This window comes from Amblyomma maculatum, chromosome 5 (assembly GCF_055883805.1).
Source record: "Amblyomma maculatum isolate TAMU_Amacu chromosome 5, ASM5588380v1, whole genome shotgun sequence".
Classification (NCBI taxonomy): Eukaryota; Metazoa; Arthropoda; class Arachnida; order Ixodida; family Ixodidae; genus Amblyomma; species Amblyomma maculatum.
The window spans coordinates 132,102,437-132,122,073 of NC_139348.1; the positions used below are offsets into that span (position 1 = coordinate 132,102,437).

General features: G+C 46.5%; 2 protein-coding genes across 6 annotated transcripts in view; one reads left to right on the forward strand and one right to left on the reverse strand.

Annotated features, from left to right (window-relative positions):
- Positions 1 to 7: 7 nt before the first annotated feature.
- LOC146189591 (zinc finger HIT domain-containing protein 2) lies at positions 8 to 1,600 on the forward strand. Its single transcript, XM_084604358.1, has one exon. The coding sequence runs from the start codon at positions 8 to 10 to the stop codon at positions 1,079 to 1,081; it is 1,074 nt and encodes a 357-aa protein (XP_084460484.1). The 3' UTR covers positions 1,082 to 1,600.
- The window catches only part of raptor (regulatory associated protein of MTOR complex 1), a 55,729-nt gene continuing 37,260 nt past the window's right edge, over positions 1,169 to 19,637 (reverse strand). For all 5 annotated transcript variants that reach the window (XM_084604350.1, XM_084604349.1, XM_084604353.1 and 2 more), the window contains 9 exons: positions 18,439 to 18,547; positions 15,009 to 15,123; positions 14,249 to 14,370; positions 13,964 to 14,062; positions 10,635 to 10,741; positions 9,165 to 9,292; positions 7,941 to 8,141; positions 6,483 to 6,612; positions 1,169 to 4,472 (listed from right to left, as the gene is read on the reverse strand). In XM_084604350.1, the coding sequence (XP_084460476.1) occupies positions 4,407 to 4,472; positions 6,483 to 6,612; positions 7,941 to 8,141; positions 9,165 to 9,292; positions 10,635 to 10,741; positions 13,964 to 14,062; positions 14,249 to 14,370; positions 15,009 to 15,123; positions 18,439 to 18,547 (1,077 nt within the window). In that variant the 3' untranslated portion in view covers positions 1,169 to 4,406. The remainder of the gene's footprint in view (positions 4,473 to 6,482; positions 6,613 to 7,940; positions 8,142 to 9,164; positions 9,293 to 10,634; positions 10,742 to 13,963; positions 14,063 to 14,248; positions 14,371 to 15,008; positions 15,124 to 18,438; positions 18,548 to 19,637) is intronic.

A 19,637-nucleotide genomic window follows, 5' to 3' on the forward strand; every position in this document is an offset into this window, starting at 1 on the left:
AGCACCAATGCAGGAGTGTGGGGCACCAAGGCCATGCAAGTTATGCGACTCGGCACTTGCCAGGTACACTTGCCCAAGGTGCAATATTGGGTACTGCTCCGTCAGGTGCTACAAAGATGCTAGGCATCGGGGCTGTAGTGAAGACTTCTACAAGGACTGGGTCCACACTTACCTACGCACTGAACAGGCCAGCCCTGAAGCTCGGCAAAAAATGGTGGACACCCTCAAGGCTGCCCAGGCAGAGGCTGATGCTGAAGAATGCGTAGTTGATGAGACGGCCGAGCTTGTACAGCGCCTCGAGCAAACCAGCATTGATGTCGAAACTGCCTGGAACTATCTGACTGAAGACGAAAAGCAGGAATTTGAAAACTTGATCAAATCGGGTGATGCTGGCAGACTTGTTCCAGTGTGGAAACCATGGTGGGAACAGGTACCCCTGGTTACTGAGGTGACTACAGACTCTGGACAGACGGGTTGTTGCTCTGTCCAGCCTCTCAGCAAGCTAACAAGCCGGGCACCAGCTGGTTGTGTCGTGAACAGCGTACTCAACGTTCTGTGCAGCTATATTCATGTTGTAAGACTGTACAATGGAGAAATGATTCCACAGAGTGCGGACGACTTAATTTCCACCAGCACTGTTCTAGCAGATGATGCTGTGTTTTGCACTGCTGCCGAGGCCGTTCAAGCTGTATTGCAGAGTGTTATCGCTACTCAGAGTGGAACAACCGCTGAAGAGCTGCAGTCTTTACTGAACGCTGTTCGCGGGTTCTTGGGAAGTCCAAAGCTGCAAGAGCATGTACTGAGAGCCTTAGATGAAACTCGCAGTGCATTAGAAGCTGCAACAAAAGTGCGTGGTTGCGAGAGAGAGTTGAAACTAAGACTTCGGCGTGCCATCAAGAAAGTTGAGTACATGATGTCCTGGGCAGCAGAGCATGGTATCAAGCTGCTCTCTTGCATCAGCGATGTAGATATCGAAGCCGCCACAGTTGCTATGGACATGGCGAAATTTGAGGAAGCTCGGAAAAGAATCGAGGATGAAAAGGCCGCAAAGCCCAAGGTATTAATTGAAGAACTCAACTAAACGAAGTATGTTGGATTTCAATATCAGTGGCAACACGAGACGTTGATTGCGTAAGAGTTTACGGTTGAGATGGGTGGGACAGTGTTGTTTTTATGTATACTCTGTAGTGTGCGATAATAGCGAGAGGCTTCTCTTAGCAACACTAGTGTACTGTGAAGCCTGAAGTTTTGTGCTTGCCATCCGCAGTCCCTGCAGATGCTTTTAAAGCACAGAAGAGTACAGTTCACGCAAACAGTGAGCCAACAAAACAACTCATGTTTGATGATCATTAACAGTGCAGACATACGAACAACTGCTGTACACAAAGCGAGATCTTGACAACATTGTACGGTAATGACAGGGAAGTTTCAGAAGAGGAAAATTTCTAAAAGGCAAGTAAAGCAAACCTTAGCAAGAACTGAATATCATGCACTTTAATCAAACACTGGACATTAGCATATGGCCTAAGGATTGCCAATTTGAAACTCGTGTTTTAGTGAAAAATAAACTTCCAATGTGCTCGCGCACAACTTTATCCTTCTTGCAACTTTTCAGGATTCCATCAGCATTCCTGGATGCTGCACACAATTCATTGCCCCCCTCCGTGTACAAGAACGTCTCCCCAAATCTGTCTTTCAGCTATGTGCAACTGTAGCAACCAGTCAAGTTATGGAAACTTCCATAACAGAAACAGCTGTTAGAAACAGCGTAACAGAAGCAGCTATGTCTTTGCTATGGTATTGACTGCATAGCTACAGGCGTTTGCTACCATTACAAGAAAGCGACAGCAGGATGCACAAATTCAATTTCAATGACCATTTATGTGCGGTCACACCATGAAACTTGCGAGGATGCCAGATGTCCTTCCGCTTGGTTTTAAGCAGTGTGCTGTGGTGGCCGCATTCATAGGCATCACTTTAGCTGCCGTGAAATTCACTTTTTTTGCGACTTGCCAGTAACAATACATCATAGTAGCACGTGCCATGATAAAGGACTGTGGAATGCAGTAATATATTTAAGGCTGCCATTTGTGCGAGTTGGTACTGATTCACAGTAATATAATTGCATCTAGGTGAAGTACACCTGAAACTTAGCCTCATGGGGGAGGAAAAATCAAGGTGCAAGACACAGGCTGTATTGTTTGCTTTTCTAGCGTGGCAGCCCAGGATGGCTTTCACTGATGCAAGGGCGCCGTTTAGGTTACAGTGTGCAAAGATTGCAAACCAAACAAAGCGATGCAAAAATGGCAATCCTGCACGAGGAAAGCCGTGCTTACACACCACCAGAGAGCATGTGCTTCCACGAGCAATCTGCAGTTGCGTGCTGTTTCTGCTTCTGTTGACCACAGGTGGTGGACAGCAAAGCCAAACATGCAAGGCCAGCATCACATTTCCTGTTTCCCAATCGCACCAGTTGCTCCTCTGTTGCCGACATGTGTGGCATCTATGCGAGTCGATGGAGCGGCTTGTGCAGCATAGCCAGGAACTTTCGCGCACATGTAGTCACAAGTGGCACAACCACCCGCAGGCCTCCGAGGCCTGCTTAGCACGCAGATTTTGCAGGTGCAAGATCAGCTATGGTGTGAACCACCATGGTTATTGCAGCACAGCTTCGTTAAAGATTTTACAGTAAAAAGGGCAGGGGGAGCTCCTGGTATACACAAGCTTGGCCTCTCTCTACACTGCATAGCTAAAAATTGAAAAAGTAATGAAGCAAGAAAAGTACCAGTGTCAGTAAAGTGGACTCAAACTAAAAGCAGCCATACTACATCAAACTAGAACTTAGTGCGACAAGGTCTGTTCATTGAAACTGCATTAACCCCTTGTGGTCACTATAGCCTTGCATCGCTAGACTTTGGAGAATGATAGTCCCAGTGAGATGTTAAGAAGGCTCATCAAGAACCACTGCACTTGTTTCAATGAACACAGCCCAGCTTTTTAGAGAAGGCGAGGACGAGAACCACATTCTGCCTTCGGAAGACCCACTGATGTGCGATAATCCGAGTTACGACACGTTACCAGTGCTGTAAGGTCTATGTATATTAACGGAAGTCAGTGAAATGCTGAAGCAAGCCTTTACTTTTTTTCCTGGCTGCTAGAAGTTTCAGCCGCGAGCTACTGCAGCCAGGTGATTCCAGAGCGAAGGCACAGAGGAGGTCTCATCGCATATTTTGTGAACATGAAAGGTTAGATAAAAAAAACCGTACACTTCATTTTGTGTCAATCCTGCCGTGAGTGAGAGACAAGCAGAGTTCAAAAAGACGGCAACAAGTGCGCCACTCTCGTCTTCATCCTGGAATATGCTTTAAGTGGTATACTACACTTCTCCCAAACAGCACACAAGTGGTTTTACTTGATGCCATAAGGACCAACACAAGTTTGTGACTGGGAGAATGTACAATGCTGGTGAAAATTTGTGACCACAAAGGGTTAACAGTGCCACGCAGTGGCACACACATACACACACATGCACACAGTGAAATATATGAGCCAGCTGAACAGCATGCTTCCAGCACTCAAACATGCAAAGACTGACAAGCCAGCCAACTTTACCAGAATCGTAAAGACTGCCTCACCCCTTTTATGTACACTGTCTCTAACTACATAGCGAAATTCACAGGAAAAAAAAAAACTCAGCACTTGGCAAATTGGCAAAACAGTTTACAAGCTCTGACTAGGCTATCAGATGAGACACACCCCACATGATTTCCCAACACATACATGCATGCCACGATGGCCACAGCATCATCGCAACGACAATGGTGCAGTGCCTTCTGAATCAAAAACTGCAGGACGCAGCATGACACAAGCCTAACAAACTCCGAAGCTGCACTTGAATGGCTGAGCAAGAAGGAGGAGCCATCTACTTCAGGCACAGTCTCCGGCCGGGCGAGAAGTCCAGCCTAACCCAGACGAGAGCAGGTCAACAATGACCAAGGGCTCTCATCGCAAAGCTAACTACAACGCTAACCTCGCATAATATCAGCTTGAACTAACTGCACAGCCAGCCACATATGCTGCCGAGTCAACCAGTGCTCGGCTATCAACAGGCAGCCGCAACACTAATCAACACTTTCTAGTCCCCTGTACAGAGAGTCACAAAAACGAGAGAATATTGAACAATGGCATCCTGGTTACCATTTACACTATGCACAAGGCGAGGCAGTTACCAATGTCTGTTGTGCAAACATTGGTGTTGCCAAACTGTCCAAGGCAGTGGCAACAGCAGCAACCGGGGTTCTGCCCTCCATTGCATTAAGGCACAGAAGCAGGGGCACTGCTGCTCGCACCCGCCCGCGTTAGTAAAGCATCCACGTGGCGAGCGCATCTATAACGGGGGCCGTTCGTCAGTGCTTCCGGTCGGTCGTATAGACGCCAATGATGGAGTCCGTGCTTCCCGATGCCAGGCACATCTGGACACAAAGAACCGCACGAAGAAGGGAACTCGGTCATGGCCACAGCATTCCAAAGCCATAACTGCTCTTCGGCCCTTTGGCGTATGCTATTGTGTAACCTCAAAAAATGCATCCAGCTCCAAAGCAAGTTCTTAAGGTGCATCATTACAAACAGATAAATACACGCGTTGTATTTACCCAAACTTAAAGCAAGCTTTTTTTCTTTAGTTCATCAAACTTATAACACACATGGCGTTATATATTAGGAACCAAAGTCCGAATATAGCGAGACTAACAGTTCGCAGGCTTCGTGGCAGTCAATGACTGCGTGTTTTCTAAGCGCTGCCTCTCAGATGATCTATGCATCTATTGCTTCCGTATTTTTCAGTGCTGTCGTCCATTTTAATGAGCCCTCAAATGTAGCCGACACGAATAGGCCGAGGTCACATTAAAACCATAATGGTTTTATATACTTCTGAAAGGTCTCAAACTTCCGCTCGTAATACAAATACCTTCATTTTAAACATCATAAAGGATGTTAGGGGTGCATCCAACAAGCCTTGGACTGGCTTGACAAAGGGATGCACCTCTACATACAGGAAAAGCAGCAGCAACAGAGCACGGGCGGAAAGAAAAGAAACATAACAATAACAAAATAATTATACATAGCTAAGCATTATCAGAAAAATAAAAGCCCTTTGCAAGAAAAATACATGTGACATCTGTGAAAATACTAAAGTCTATCTAGAGACGCAATAAATACAGAATTTGAAGAAAGTGTTAAGATAGCTTGGGATTATAAACCGGGGCATTTGACGGCCATAAATTGTATTAAGAGATGGTACATACTATGCATGTTTTTGACGTGTTGAGTAATAAATAATTTTGGGGTGTAAGCTAGATCATCGTAAAACATGATTTTTTGGCACCTTTCATAATGTTTCGATAACAAAAATATAGAGTTCATTTACTGGTGTAATGTTTAATGATTCGAAAAGAGGTTGGGTATGAGCTTTAAACAGAGCATTTGCAATTATACGAACAGCCTTCTTCTGTATTTTACGTAACTTATCTGTGTTTGACCATGTAGTTGTGTGCCCCACACCAAATGGCAATAGCAGATGTTTGATAGAAATAATACATTATAAATTATAAGCTTGGCACTAAGAGGTAATGAAAAACAAAAGCTGCTTTGACATGGTGCGCCATCTGTCGAGCAACGAGGCAAGCGCGCCAATGGCCGGGATGGCGCTTGCCTCGCAGCTCGACAGATGGCGCACCATGTCAAAGCAGCTTTTCGACTCTCTCCTGCGAAAATTGTGCACGCCGCCGAGAGCAGTTTTTCGTCGATTCCGGAAAATCTAGGCAAGTACCGATGTAGAATCACTTATCAAATAATGTAGACCATATTTCGCTACTTTGTGAACGTTATTTCAGCTCGAATAGTGCAGTACATTTCGCATAGCATTTTTTTAAAACCCGGGCCTCAAATATTCAAGACCCTGTACACCAACTACACCTGAGAACGAGTCAGCAATTCTCGTCTAGCATCGGTTACACTGTCGAGAAGGTCCCTCTTCCCAAAACAGCACCACTGCATTTTGAGGATGCTTCACCGCACGCGGTCAAGCGTTGCGGTGAAGCGCGCAGTGCAGGAAAACATGCAGTGAATTCGAAAATTTTCGGTGTATTTAGTTTTCGAATTACTTGGACATTCTAAATAACAATTTTTCGAACATGAATACAAATCGAATAACGAACATATTGATTCGTATTCCGAATTTCGAATATTCGTACACCCCTAGCTTGAACGAGATATGTAGTTAGCTAGAATAGCAGCTTGGGCATGTTGGTTATGCATCTTGAGGATAACAGCGCGGAACACAGGACGGGAGCACAAGATTAGAGGACGACACAACGAGCGCTGTTGTGTGGTCCTCTAATCTTGTGCTCCCGTCCTGTGTTCCGCGCTGTTATCCTCAAGTTGAACGAGATGCCCCTCCACTCAAAGTGGCAGCTAATCATCACCTTGTATGGGTGGAAGGCCAGGCAGGAGACAGGGCCCACGCGTTGGTTGATGAACCAGTCATGGTGACGAATGGAACCCATGTTGTCACCTTCTTTGTTGAACACACTGATCTGCTGGCTGGCCGACCCACTGCAAAGGAGGCATCACCCTATCCAAATCAACAGGAACACACAACAGCATTCTGCATTCGCAGTGAACGTTCAGCTGGGGGTCCGATAAACATTGACATTGACAGTACTGGTTCACTTTCTGCCAGTCCAAAACAAACTCTTGCTAGCAGTGGGTAACCTTCTCACATGCACAGGACAGACATTCCTTAGTGTCCCCACAGTGAGCTGCAACACCGACTTTTCTCGAAAACTTGTATAATGGCTGCTACAACAAGTCCGACATCACAGGCCAATGCTGCAAGCCTGGAATATGATAGAAAGACCATATCTTTTTGAACAAAGCTATGTGGAGTGTAGCTTTAGTGTTGGTGATCATCAACCACAATTTTCTGTTCAACAATCCACTTGATGAATTTTTTTACTGCAGCATGACAGAAGTTTCACAGGGTTTGTAGTTGGAAAGCTAGTACGTTAGAAGGCCACCTAAGCTCTCTTAACGGCTTGCCTAGCAAGTGACTGATGAGATTGCTGCTTCTAAATGTGCAGCTATTAAGTGAGTAGTTGAGTGAGTTGACATAAGATGCAGGCTGCAAAGATCTCCACTGCTTACAAAACTTATGATTCTGCAAAAAGATCATGGTTACAAAAATGCAACCATCCTAATGCAGCTAGAGTACAGTAAAAACCCGTTGTTACAGTCTCGGTTGATAAATTTTTCTTGGCTGGGGGCCCTCTTACGGAAACCCATGCAATACAAACTGGGTTGTAATGTCGCCAATGTGACAGCGTGCCGACATGCTACATTGCAAGAGTCACTTCGTGACAGGGCGGCACTGCGGACACCTGAGCAGCTCCACATAACTGATCAGGCAGGTCAACTGGTTCCCTTGCAAAGCCATTCTCATGAAGCCCTTTTTTGCCACGAGTGAATAAACACGTGGAATAAACTTCTGGAATAAGCTGGCAGGTGTGTTGTTTGTCCTCCACTTATGTATTTAGTTAATGATATTTCACACACAAAATGATTATATAGTAACTTATGTCAGCACCAGAAACTTACAAAAAACAAATCCCTACGCTTTCCATCCCTCGCTGGCTGCTAGCATCTTTCAGCTGTGTATTGTAACGAGCCGTTCATTTTTCACAAACACGAAAGCCAATAGCTTGACCAGGCAGCGCAACACCAATCCTTTGAGCAGTACAGTTTGGGAACACTAAGTTTAAAACAACTGTTAAAAGACGTCCATGCGGCACCGAAGTAGCGGTCAATATCTATGCACGCAGTTTCTATAACTGCAGTTGGAAAAAAGCACACAGAGAGAGAGAGGGAGGAGAAAGTGGTACTACCATGCGAATGCATCAAAGGCAGGGTGGACGGCCATGGCAGTCATGTCCACATGTGTGGAGAGGGCATGGGTGGAGCAACTCTGACCCAGCTCCCAAAAGCGCACGTCGCCCGTCACACAGCCACTGGTGATGCGCCGCTCCCGCACGTTCAAGTGCACGTTCACAATCCAGCTGGTGTGCTCACGCAGGGTCATGATGCGGCTGCAAAGAAAGGGATGCGGGACTTTTCCTCAGCCCTGTTTACGTGAAACATCCAGCACAGATGGCTCGCGGCACGGTTAGAGTTGCTATCATATGCTTCAAGTTGTGCGCAGGTTCGCCGAGTTGCCTTTGACAGCGTCCAAGCTAAGAGGCAAAGGCACAAATGCAACAGGTCGAAGCCACTTTTGGTGCAGCAGTTTACAGCAGTTGCCCGACCATGACGCTCATTGTTTACTTGTCAAACTCACCCTATTATGAGAAAAAGTGATTGTTGTAATGAAGTGAGGCAGCCTTGAAATCATAAGCACCTGCTATGTGGATGAGTGACACCATCTGTTATAAATGGCACAACTCGCAAGTGGACATTGCGGGGTATCCGAAGCAGAGTGGCAAACTAAATTCGGCTCCTGGAAATCTGTGGTTACCAAATGTGATGGCCCATGGTGCTGTAAATTCTTGCTTGCAGCTGGTGCACAATCTCAGTGACTTAACTGCTGCAGACATCTCTTCACAATCAGCACGAGAATGACGTCAACACAGGTTAACAAACCGGCCAGGAAAGAAAAAAAGAAAAAGAAATACAGTGGGGGACCCTCTACCATTTTTGAACAATTCTGCTTTGATGCTCCCGACAGTGTGCATGCAATAAAGCAGCGACGGAAATGCGAAACATAGTCACCATCGCGCTGTTTTTGTCTAAAACATAGGTGACTGTCTCCTATTCTTTGGCCAAATAAATTTACCTCCATGCAAGTGGTTCTTATCAGCTTTTTTTCTGAGACGTAACGAGCAGTAATCTAAACAATGCAGACAAGGGGACAAAGGCAGAAGAGACAAACACATCTGCACTGTCTTCACTTCATCTGCGCTGTTTAGATTACTTCTCGTTTTGAACCACCACCAACAGGCCCAGTCTGTTGTTCTTCTACAGCTTTTTTCCTGGGCCATTCCAAAATTTGAACTTATTGCCAAACCCGTGGAGTTAATGAATTAACGAGCTTTAACATGTCAATTAGGACGCACCAGTCGGCCGGCGGAAGCCTTCGGTCATAGACCCGGATGGTCCCATCCCCACAGCCAGCCACCAGCAGGGATCCTTCATGGTCAATGGACAGGCTTGTGATGGGGTAGTCGGCACCAGTGGGCATGTCCTGCAATGCACCAGCAAGGTCAGTCTGGCCTGCACACTGAGAGCGAAGGCCTACAAGCACTCAGCTGCCTTCAAGGAAGATTGTCTTTAGGAGACAATTCTCTGGGAGGCATTACAAACACTTTCAAAAGGCCGCAGGATCTACCGGTGAGGAGGCAGTGAAATCCCATGCATGGAGTAGCTACAGTCTTTGGTTGGTTTATGGGGTTTGACGTCCCAAAGTGACTCGGGCTATGAGAGACACCTCGACAATGTCTTTGGGAATACCCCGCTAGGATCCTGTTCAGCTTTATTCTAGTTTTACCTAATTTGTGCTGCTTCTCCAGTCAAACTACATCCACAGTCCATCCCCATCCTGTGAGCAGTTTTGCCCTTTGTTCAGCGCTTTAGGTGCCAATGTGTGGGGGGTCCTTTCTACCTTGTGTCGCCTTTCATGCCCATCAGCAATATTTCCTCTACTACACCGCAGTTCAGTGCGCCATGCTTCCAACTCTCCTACCTCATGTGGTTCCTGGTTCATTCTTTCAAGACTCCACTCTGGTATAAATGACGACATCTGTCTGCTGCTGGCCATGTCACGTTAGTCCCCCGATTGTTTCTGAACAAGCATCCCTCTTGTATGAGAACACTGTCAACTTAGCAAATCAGGACAGCCTCAGGAGAAATTATAGCTGCCCAAGCACCGGATTGGGGTCAGGGGATCCGTTTTCTAAGATGGGCTGTCTCATGCAGTCGCTGAACAATTTTTCAGACTCTGCAGGACCCCAAAAAATGGTCTGAATAGTCGAAAAGTAAAAGAATCCTGCCCGCCTAAAGAAACCCAATTTCACCTTTTGCCGTGTTCTGCCCATAAACAATGTTACTATTAGCTTCCATATGAGCTGGAGTCAGGTTTCCATCCTGTTCGGACTGCAGGTGTCCACGGTACACCAGCGGCAATGTACGCTCCTCACAACTGCTCTGCACAAGATACTCCATCCTCGACAATGTGGCCCCATGCACGTGTGTAAGTCATGGACAGAGTCCATTCTTAAGGGCAACAATGGCTGGATAGGCTCAGTGGGCTCGTGAAAGAAGTGGACTGCTCGGATGAACCACTCCCACTCCCTGTCTCACATCTCCGGCTCTCCACCTCGTTGTGCCTTTGGCATATGGTGCCTGCGCTTTAAAAAAAAAAAAAACGCGCTGTCAACATCACATGAGTATCTTCGTAGGTTGCGTCTCTTTAACTGGTGTTGCTGCACGGGACCTCCGAAACAATGCGTGTGTCGTTTCTTGGAGCGTGACAAACCACAATGCATGGCCAACAAACAAACCACAACAGAGCACAGAGAGGCACTCACCAGCACTTTTTTCTCCTGATTGGTGTCCCATACACGGATGACCTTGACATCGCCGGACGTGATGAGTGTAGTTGTGTCCTGGTCCCAGTCTAGCACCATACCAGAGCCTGAAAGCATCAATAGACACGCACGTGACTAACTAAACACACTACTTATGCAGAGAGATGCGAGGTAATGCCAGCAGCGCAAGTTTCAAACAACTGCGTACTCTTCAAAAAGTTGGCTCACGAACGTGTATGCAAGGACGTTGCTTGCTCAACTGAATGTACGAGCTATTATCACTGAAGTTTGGCATCCTGAATTGAAATCCAAGCAGACTGCAGTCGAAAGTCAAACCACTGCGAATTATTTTAGTTTCCTGCGTCGGAGCGATTTTTTTGCAAAGCCGTGCTTACCTGTAACAATGCAGCATTAAACTGGAGTTATGCTCGCATTTTTCTGGCTTTTGCAACGAGCAGGCACACTCTGCCCAGGCGTTCCTGACATCGCTAGAAACACCTTGGAAGCGGCCACTGATCGTAAGCAGTTTCGCTAGCATGGCAGGGGTTTGTGTAGGCACAGGCCAACGACCTCAATCTTCTGTGATTCTGTGATGCAGGCTCTGTCCCAAATGCACTCAAAGCACCACACTACTGCCACCCCGTGCTCATGAGTAAGGCAGATGCAGGTATAGAGTTTTTGGGGAATTAAGCCACTCTGAATAAAAAAGGCTGCTCTAAAATTTTGAAGCACTCAGCACATATTTGATTTTTCGCAAGCTACCTAATTTACATATTTCATTTCACTAATTGTGTGACACAAGAGGTAGCGGCCCTTGACCGAGATTAATGGACTTGATCAATGCTTCAAAATACCTATATGGCTTGAGCTCGAGCGGGATCAGGCGTGATCACAACTGAATGGGCTATGTAACATTAATGGATCTACGGTGAGCTCAATTCTGACCGACTTGACCACGATTAAAAAAAATGCCCCCACACGTTGTGTCTAGTTCAGCGTGGACACAGGTCCCAGGCCAGGCATTCACATAACCTTCATTTTTGGGTAAAAAAAACAGGGGGGGGGGGGCAGAGGGAGGATGAAATGGTTGTGACTAAGATGAAATTTTAAGCCTCTACGAAAAATATGGTCAGCCTGCAAAAGGATGCCATGGCCCCTCCGCCGAATCCACAAAGTAACTACGTTGTGAGAGTCACTCCAACAGGAGATAAAAATAAACACACCAAGATGTCCCCTGCACAGCATCTTGCTGTGTAGGAGGAATGTGGCGTCCATCCAAGATTACGTCAAACAATGAACAAAAGTGCTACCATTGCTCTGGCTCTACTGCCTCCTACTAAAACATTTAGCATGATAGCTCTACTCCTAACCTGAGGATCGCTTGTTTCCACGCAGGTAATCATGGAGCCGAGCCAAGGTCAAACTGGGACTTAGCATGTCTAGAGACAAGTCTCACCCAGTGCATTATGCCACGGTAAGCTAGTGCATGATCACAAGGCTAACCGACCACTGGACCATGACCTTTGACCTTGCCCTTTCACCTTGAAATGTGATTGATTTTCTATGATGTCAGAGGTTATGTGACAGGTGCACAATGACGTCAGCTGGACACGTGCTATTAGCAGAACCAAGCAAAACAAACTTATCGCTCGTCAAACTTGGTTTAACTGCGTTTAACTACTGCTAATTTTTCTGTTGCCTCTTGGAGTAAAATTTGAAACCACGAAAGTTTTTCATAATACATTTTCAAGATCATAATATCAAAACCACGTAAAAATATGATCGTATTACAGTCAAACCCACTTATAACTAACCTGAGCGTTCGTTATACCCCAAAGTTTTCGATCTTTTCCTTGTTCTTTAGAAGTGTCACGATGGTTGACTTCGGCACGTTGTATTTCTTCATCAACTCGCAATTTTCAGCACCTTGAGACAGTTCTGTCAAAATTGATTGCTTCGTTGCCATGTCCAGCGCTTTTCATTTCGTGACTGCTGGAGGCAGGGAATTCCCGTCCGCCATCCCGAATAATACAACTGAGACCCGACAGACGAAGTGCTCGCACCACACACAACGAAAGTGAGAATAAAGCGCTGCAACTGATGGAGCACATGCGCACGTGCAACCATCAAGCGAGGAAATGCTAAAGGAACAGACACACAGCGGGGAGACCAATGAGGGGCGGCGCCTCTGAGCGTCAGTACTGCCATCTGTTGGCTCCTACCGAAGTTGCCTTCAACTGCTAGTGTGTGGAGAGGCCTGCTTCTTGGTAACAGCCAGAAAACAAAACTGAAGACGGGCGAAGACGAGGGAATTGCAAGAAATGGTAAGGAGAGGGGGAGCGAAGTTGCGAGGACGGGCGGGATGGTGGTCCCGGAATCCACACGCCAACGGCAAAGGGTAGCTCGTTTGCAAGGAGGATTGCGAAAACAGACCGCGCGCGCCATGTGCGTGCAAAGAGATCAGAGCCCATCGTTATCTCGCATCGGAGCTCCGGGTTTACGCCGTTCGTTTGCTGTAACCAATTGGCAGCGCTCAAGGACGTTCCTTATGCGTGCGATCTCGTGCCATTGAAATAATGTATATTTTGGCGGTCGCGCAGATCTCGTCTGTTTTAAGGGCAACTCCGGCGGTTTTTTCATCATTTTGTGTTTTTGATTGAATTACATTCCTCGGAATGTCCTGAGTTCAACACAAAAAAACGTTTTTCGAAATTTTAATTAGAAGTATTTTTAAAAAGAAAAAGCAGCAAATCAAAACCGAAACGGCCAGAAATGACGTCCCAGTTGAGGAAATGGTGACGTCACACTCAGTATTAGAAAAAACACTCGTACGTGCATTGGATGGTGACATTAAAGTATGGAAATCATGACACACTGCATAAAATGTCTGAGGTAGTTCAATATAAGCCTCACAATTTCATAATCACGCGGGAAGTGGACAGTAACGCCGTTATACTGTTTGTGACGTCAGAAACTTAGTGTTGTCCGCAGAAATACACTCAACTTAAGCTATGAAAACGGCATATGTTAAAGTCGTGTTGTGCGCGAACGGATTACCGTACGGCTCCCAAATTTTGTAGAATGCGTCAGGACGAAGAGGAGAACCTACAGTAAAATTTTTACTAGATTATTGAAATGTCAAAAAACCTCAGGAGTTGCCCTTTAAGCGAAAATTCGTCTTAAGTGGGCCGTTATTAGTGGGCTCGACTGTAACTGTACGAAAATGCATTACCTTTACACTATGGGGCATCGGTCAGGAAAGAAAAAGAAAATACGTATTATGTGGAAAATGTATAAAGTGAATTACTATTCTCGAGAGTTCACTATACCTCTAGCAGTCAGCGGCACGTCTCCAAGGGCCTGAAAGGCTGTCACCAGCTCCCGGTCGGATGAGGCGTAGTTTCGCCACACCCGGATGGCTCCGTCATCTGTCAGTGCAGAGAATGCCATGCCGTCAGCGACAGCACATAGGAAGAGAACAAGCTGAGCTTAAAGGTTGTGCACATGTGAAACACAAGCTGCATCTTCAGCGCCACACATGAAAGCCTAGAGCAAAAACATAACGCTCGCCCATAATTGGCACCTGACAAGCGGACAAACTTTCCAATGCATACCCGACCCGAGCAGCAGTAGCGGAACGTCATGCGCGTTGAGATATGTCAGCGCTGTGATTCGAGTCTGCGCAGGGTTCTCGTTGATGTGACAGCTCAGCAGGTTTCCATGGTCGTCCCAAAGGCTGCACACAAGGCCACGCGAAAGAAACATGAGCCAGGCATTCTACCCGTCTGTTCCAAATGAGCTACCTCGCATAATGTGATTGTCCAGTTCAAATAGGTGCAATATAGGGGTGTCATTTGAAAGCATCCGTCCGCTTCAATTTGAAGCAAATTCAAATCTTGAAAACTCGTGAGATATGCAGCACCATCTTTCGTTATGATGGTATGGCAACCATCGACAATCGCAAAGAACGGTAAAAAATTTAAGAAAACAGAGCAATCTACTTGAGAACTATCAGTTCCAAACTCCAACAACAGCCGACCTTCACAGCAAGAAAAATGTTGGCCTCTACCTTTTTACTAAAACTATCTAAAGATTTACCATTGTGTGTTATGTTTCCTTTCGTATGCCTACTGTTGACCTGAGGCCAGTGCTTTGGACACTGCCCACCATTTTTCCCTCCCCTACTACATCTCCTTTTGTCTTTTGCTTTATAAAGTATTCAGCTTTATACTAAAGTACTTTTTCTGAAAGTACCATCTACCACTACAGAACCAGCATGTGCAAAACACGTCTTGGCGGTGCCAATGACCTAGCTACCAGGCAGCGCGAGGTAAGGGGTGCGGCAAAACCTGGAGGTGTGTCCTCCCTCCTTACCTGTAGGAGTCCCTGTTGGCAACGCAGAGCTCGGCCTCATACGGGTGGAAAGCCAGGCAGGTGGGAACGCTGGGGCACCGGCTGTAGAACACCTGCTCGTCTAGACGCGCTCCCGCTGCACCACAAGACGAGAACAACCCCACCACCACTGCAGTCGCCATCAAACGTTGCATCATACTAGCACTCACTGGAGCCCTTTTTCCCCTTTCCTCGCAACACACTGCTCCCTGTTTTCCTCCCAAAACGGTCTACACACGGCCGATAAAGAAAAGGTAAGACAAGACACTCAACTCATCAGTTGATTACATGGCACCAAAGAAACGGCTTCAGCCTTGCAGGCAGTGAACAGCGCCAGATACAGCCACCAAGGAACTGACATGACATTTTTCACCCACAACACCGACTCACAATGACCACTCACAATCTCCCAGGACTAGCGGCAAGTCAACGCCCTCAATGTCTTTGTCGGAGTTTTTGCCTTTGATTGCTCGCATTTCACACGCTATGGCTTCATCAGTGCGTGGCTCTGTTATCTCAGCGTCATCGTCCGCATCCACGAAATCCTTCCGAGCAACATCAGGTACGGCCAGCTGCACATTAACGATGCGTTGCCACAAATCCATTTGTGCCAGATCGCAAGGCCATTTGACAGCCTCCTTCGTAGTTCCTGGGCCTATAAACCCCATCTTGTGGAAGCAATTCGCGATGCTCTCCGTTGTTAGCTAAATCAAAGAGGCCTTCAGCATTCCCACAGCGTCAAACAAGAGATTCAAACTGGGGTGTCGGCACCTAGTCTCTCAGCTGCTATTAGCATCTGCTGGATTACATGCCACCAATAAGAAATCTTGAGCGTATGAATATACCCACATCCAGTGGCTGAATCTTGCAGGTCGCATTAAGCGGCAGGAAAAGAGTGGTCACCGCAGTCAGGGACGGCAGCATGTGGTGCGTAGAACAGTTGTCGAGCATGAGTAGGGCCGTCCTGTTTTCTTTCGTCATATCATGGTCGAATTAAACCAACCACTCAGCGAATAATTTGCGCATTATGCAAGCTTTTCTGTAGTGTATGCAGCAGAGTGGAACACAAGTCCCAAAGGCCCCGCGGCTTGCGAGACTTCCCAATGACAAATGGCAGCCGCCGGTCACTGCCATTCATGTTCAAGCGCAACAGCACAGTAACGCGAAGCTTACCGTGCTTTCCACCAGCCCACGTGTTTCCTTTAAAGGCATGAGTTGTTGGTGGCAGCATCTGATAAAAGAGTGCAGTTTCATCTGCATTGTACACATCCCGCTGAGCATCATTGCTATATTGTTACAATGTTCTCAGAGAGCCATGCATCGATGTCTTTGATGTTCGCTGAAGCTGCTTTGCCGGCGATGGTTTTGGAAACTACTCCACTGCGAGCGTTAAGCCGGTGCAGCCACCCATTGCCTGGGCTGAGATCGGGAAAGTCCATTAGAAAAGCAAAGTCGCTTGCCTTGGAAAGCATCAGCGGACCACTGACAGGAACATTTCGGGACCGAACCATTTAAGCAACGCACCTTCACTATTCGTGTAGGCCATTTTCCGAAGGCGCTTTCTCATCGTTGGGTCAGCGTTTATGCTTGCACTTAAAATCGTGTCTTTGTATTAGGCAACTGTCGAAATGGTCGACTTTGACAGACAGTTTTTTTTTATCAAGTCGCAGTTCTTCGCTCCTTGACCAAGTTCATTAGGAAAAGCTTTCTTTGTTACAATGTCAGCAGCCAGTCGAAGTCGGACTTAAAGTGACGAAAGCGTCCCGATTGTCCATAAGAATTTAAAAATTCAGCGACGAGAGCAGAGCGAACCACGTGTACCAAGAGCGCAACAACTGTACAAAGGAGCAATGCATCAACTGCGTGCTGCCTGCTCACGATAGCAGCATACAAAGCGGAACGCTGATTGGAGAATTGACGCATGCTATGTGGCCAGCTGAGCAAGCTAGCCATACATACCACGCGACAATGCTGAAGCGCATGTCGGCGCGTAGTAGGCCTGTGTTCTGCAGTTCCGGTCCCCTGTTCTTTTTTTTTGGAGATGGGGAGATGGGCTGGAGAGTGGAGGAACAAGGCAGGTTGTCGCGCCGGTCGTGCCAGCAGTAATGGTGAATTTTTCGACAGCGGGGTCGAGCTTACAGTGCCTTTGCATTCGCTATAACTGAGTTGTGTGGCCACAGTTGTTCGTTATATCTGAGACGGAGCGCCATTGCCGTAATACGTATTCTGACGGTAGATCCACTCTCATTCGTTATGACTGCGGCCATTATAAGTGGGCTTGACTGTACTTCTGTTATGTGGAGGCAGCGCATTGGCAGCAAACGTGTAGTACTGCACATCTCGTGCGCAAACGTGCTGCGGTAGCTTTGCCGCTGCTTTATCGCCGAGAATCGAAGAAGTGGCTGATGACCTATTGCCAGATGTCAAAATGCCCCGACTGCTATTACTATTAGTATCATGTTCGTAAAGCAGCTGGTCACTGGAAGGCATATCGGCATGATCATGCTGGAGTGCTTGTGAAGTGCTTGATAGTCTCTGCTTTGAAAAAACAGACGTCCGCAAGTAACACTTAAAAAAAAAAATGCCATTTTTGTCAAAACTGGGGCTGAAATAGGGGAAGTTCACCTAATATGAACTTTAGACACAACGAACGGAATGCGTGCAACCATCAAGGTCGTAATAAGTGGGCTAGACTGTACTTGTAAGTTTGAATCGAATGATGGGGAAGAAATTAAATACATTTTCTCTGCAATGTATGGGTCTTTAGATGCCAAACAAGCATCAATATAGCCACTAGGTGCCATAGAAGAGTACAGTGGGAACAAAAATTGACTGGTGTTTCCCCCAGGGTCACTTTAGCACATGCAGTAAGCGCAAAGGTGAAAAAGCGTGGCCCCTGCTTATCGTAATGCCAAATCTCAAAATGTTATGCACGGCTCCCCAGATAACAGCGAGCATGTATGACCTTTTAACCATAGCACCTGTTGCAACTCTTGCATTTTGTGAAGGATCATCAGTAGTCTGAAGGCAAGGCGCATTACAGAAGCATCATTCGTGTTGCCTTCATGATGTAGTTCATTGTACACTAATTATGAATGACAAACTATTTGCACAGAGCACTGCAGAAAAGAAACCTGAAAAGGCATGCTGCATTTTTTTTTTTTTTTTTGCCTCTGTTCAAATAGCACACACTCAGATTTTACACAAAGGATCACCACCGACGAACTCATGCAGTGGACAGTTTACAATACCAGGCCCAAGTCCTCTGAAAAGAACTTTTTACAGTACTTCACAAAAGAGAAGATTGCAGGAGGGTAAGGCCTTAACTCAGCCTGCAGTGAAGCGGTACTTTTCTAGCCGTAGTACCAGTCAAGGCGTGCCAGTGGTTTGAGAAACAGGAACAGTCTCTCACCGGTTTTCCGACGTTCCACCTGTGCAGCCGCCCGTATCCGTGAGTTTCGTAGAAACCTCCACTCCCTCTGTTGGTACTCCTCGCTCTCAGGGTCAGAGGCCTGTGGCACCTTTTTTTTTTTTTTTTTACAAGAAAAAGAAAGAAACTTAGAAAGTACTGCCGGTACGTAAATGGCCTCTCTCTCTATAAAACCCATCACACACCCCGCACTGTTGAGAGTCCTGAGTAATGCACCGACATTACCCTGAAAATTCAGACACCTGGTTTTTCGGACATATTCGGACTTTTCCACAGCACTGTGGCATGCTCCATACAACTAATGTACATGAACGCCCCAATTTCCAGATGCATTGCGATTAATTGCTCGATTTTTCGGACTTCATTTGCATTCACCACAGCACCATTGTCAATAGTCAAGCCTCCAATACCATGTATTGCGTGACGTCATTAAACCAGGCTTCAAGGGGATCGAAAATGTGATTATATAAAGCAAAATTTAAGCTAGAAATACAAGGCCCTCTGAGCAGTGCGACGCAGTATAGTTGCACATACGGTCCCGCCGCGTTTCGAGGATGTTTCACTGCACAGCAAATAAACTATGCGGTGAAGCACCCCTAAAATGCGGCGGTTGAACGAACTCGCAGCAGCAGGTTCACTTTCATGCCTGGAATTTATATAAGTCAGCGCGTTCGCCCACAAGGTGCGATACAACCATCAGACACCGGCTGCCACCCATTGTCTGTGTAAACATTGCGCAGTGAGACCATCAAGCATTAATTAGACTGGCCTAGTGACCCCTTCCGCCACCATAGTGGCAATCAAAAGTTTATGTTAAGTGACTTCTACAAAGTTTGATTTTTCGGACCGCCTGAATTCTCTGACTTTTTCACGATCCCTAGAAAGTACGAAAAATTGGCCGTCAAGTGTAGTCTGCCAAGCATCTGAAAAGTAACTGGGCAAGCTGGCATAGTGGTGCATTCTCTTTTACAACAAAGGGGCCAGCATGATATAGTACTAGTTCTAGGTGGGGAGTGATCACTCAATAGCATCCATCCGAGTGCAGCAATACAGCCACAAAGAAAACAGCTTTCTCGAAAGTTTTTGCAGTTGAGCCAATCAAATACGGGATCACAAAACTTATCTGAGGCAGTTGTGACACTAGCTAATTTAATAACTAGGACAGCTAGAGCAGTAATTAG

Excerpts from the sequence above, each read along its gene's own strand:
- LOC146189591 (XM_084604358.1), top strand. The coding sequence starts at position 8 with ATGCAGGAGTGTGGGGCACCAAGGCCATGCAAGTTATGCGACTCGGCA.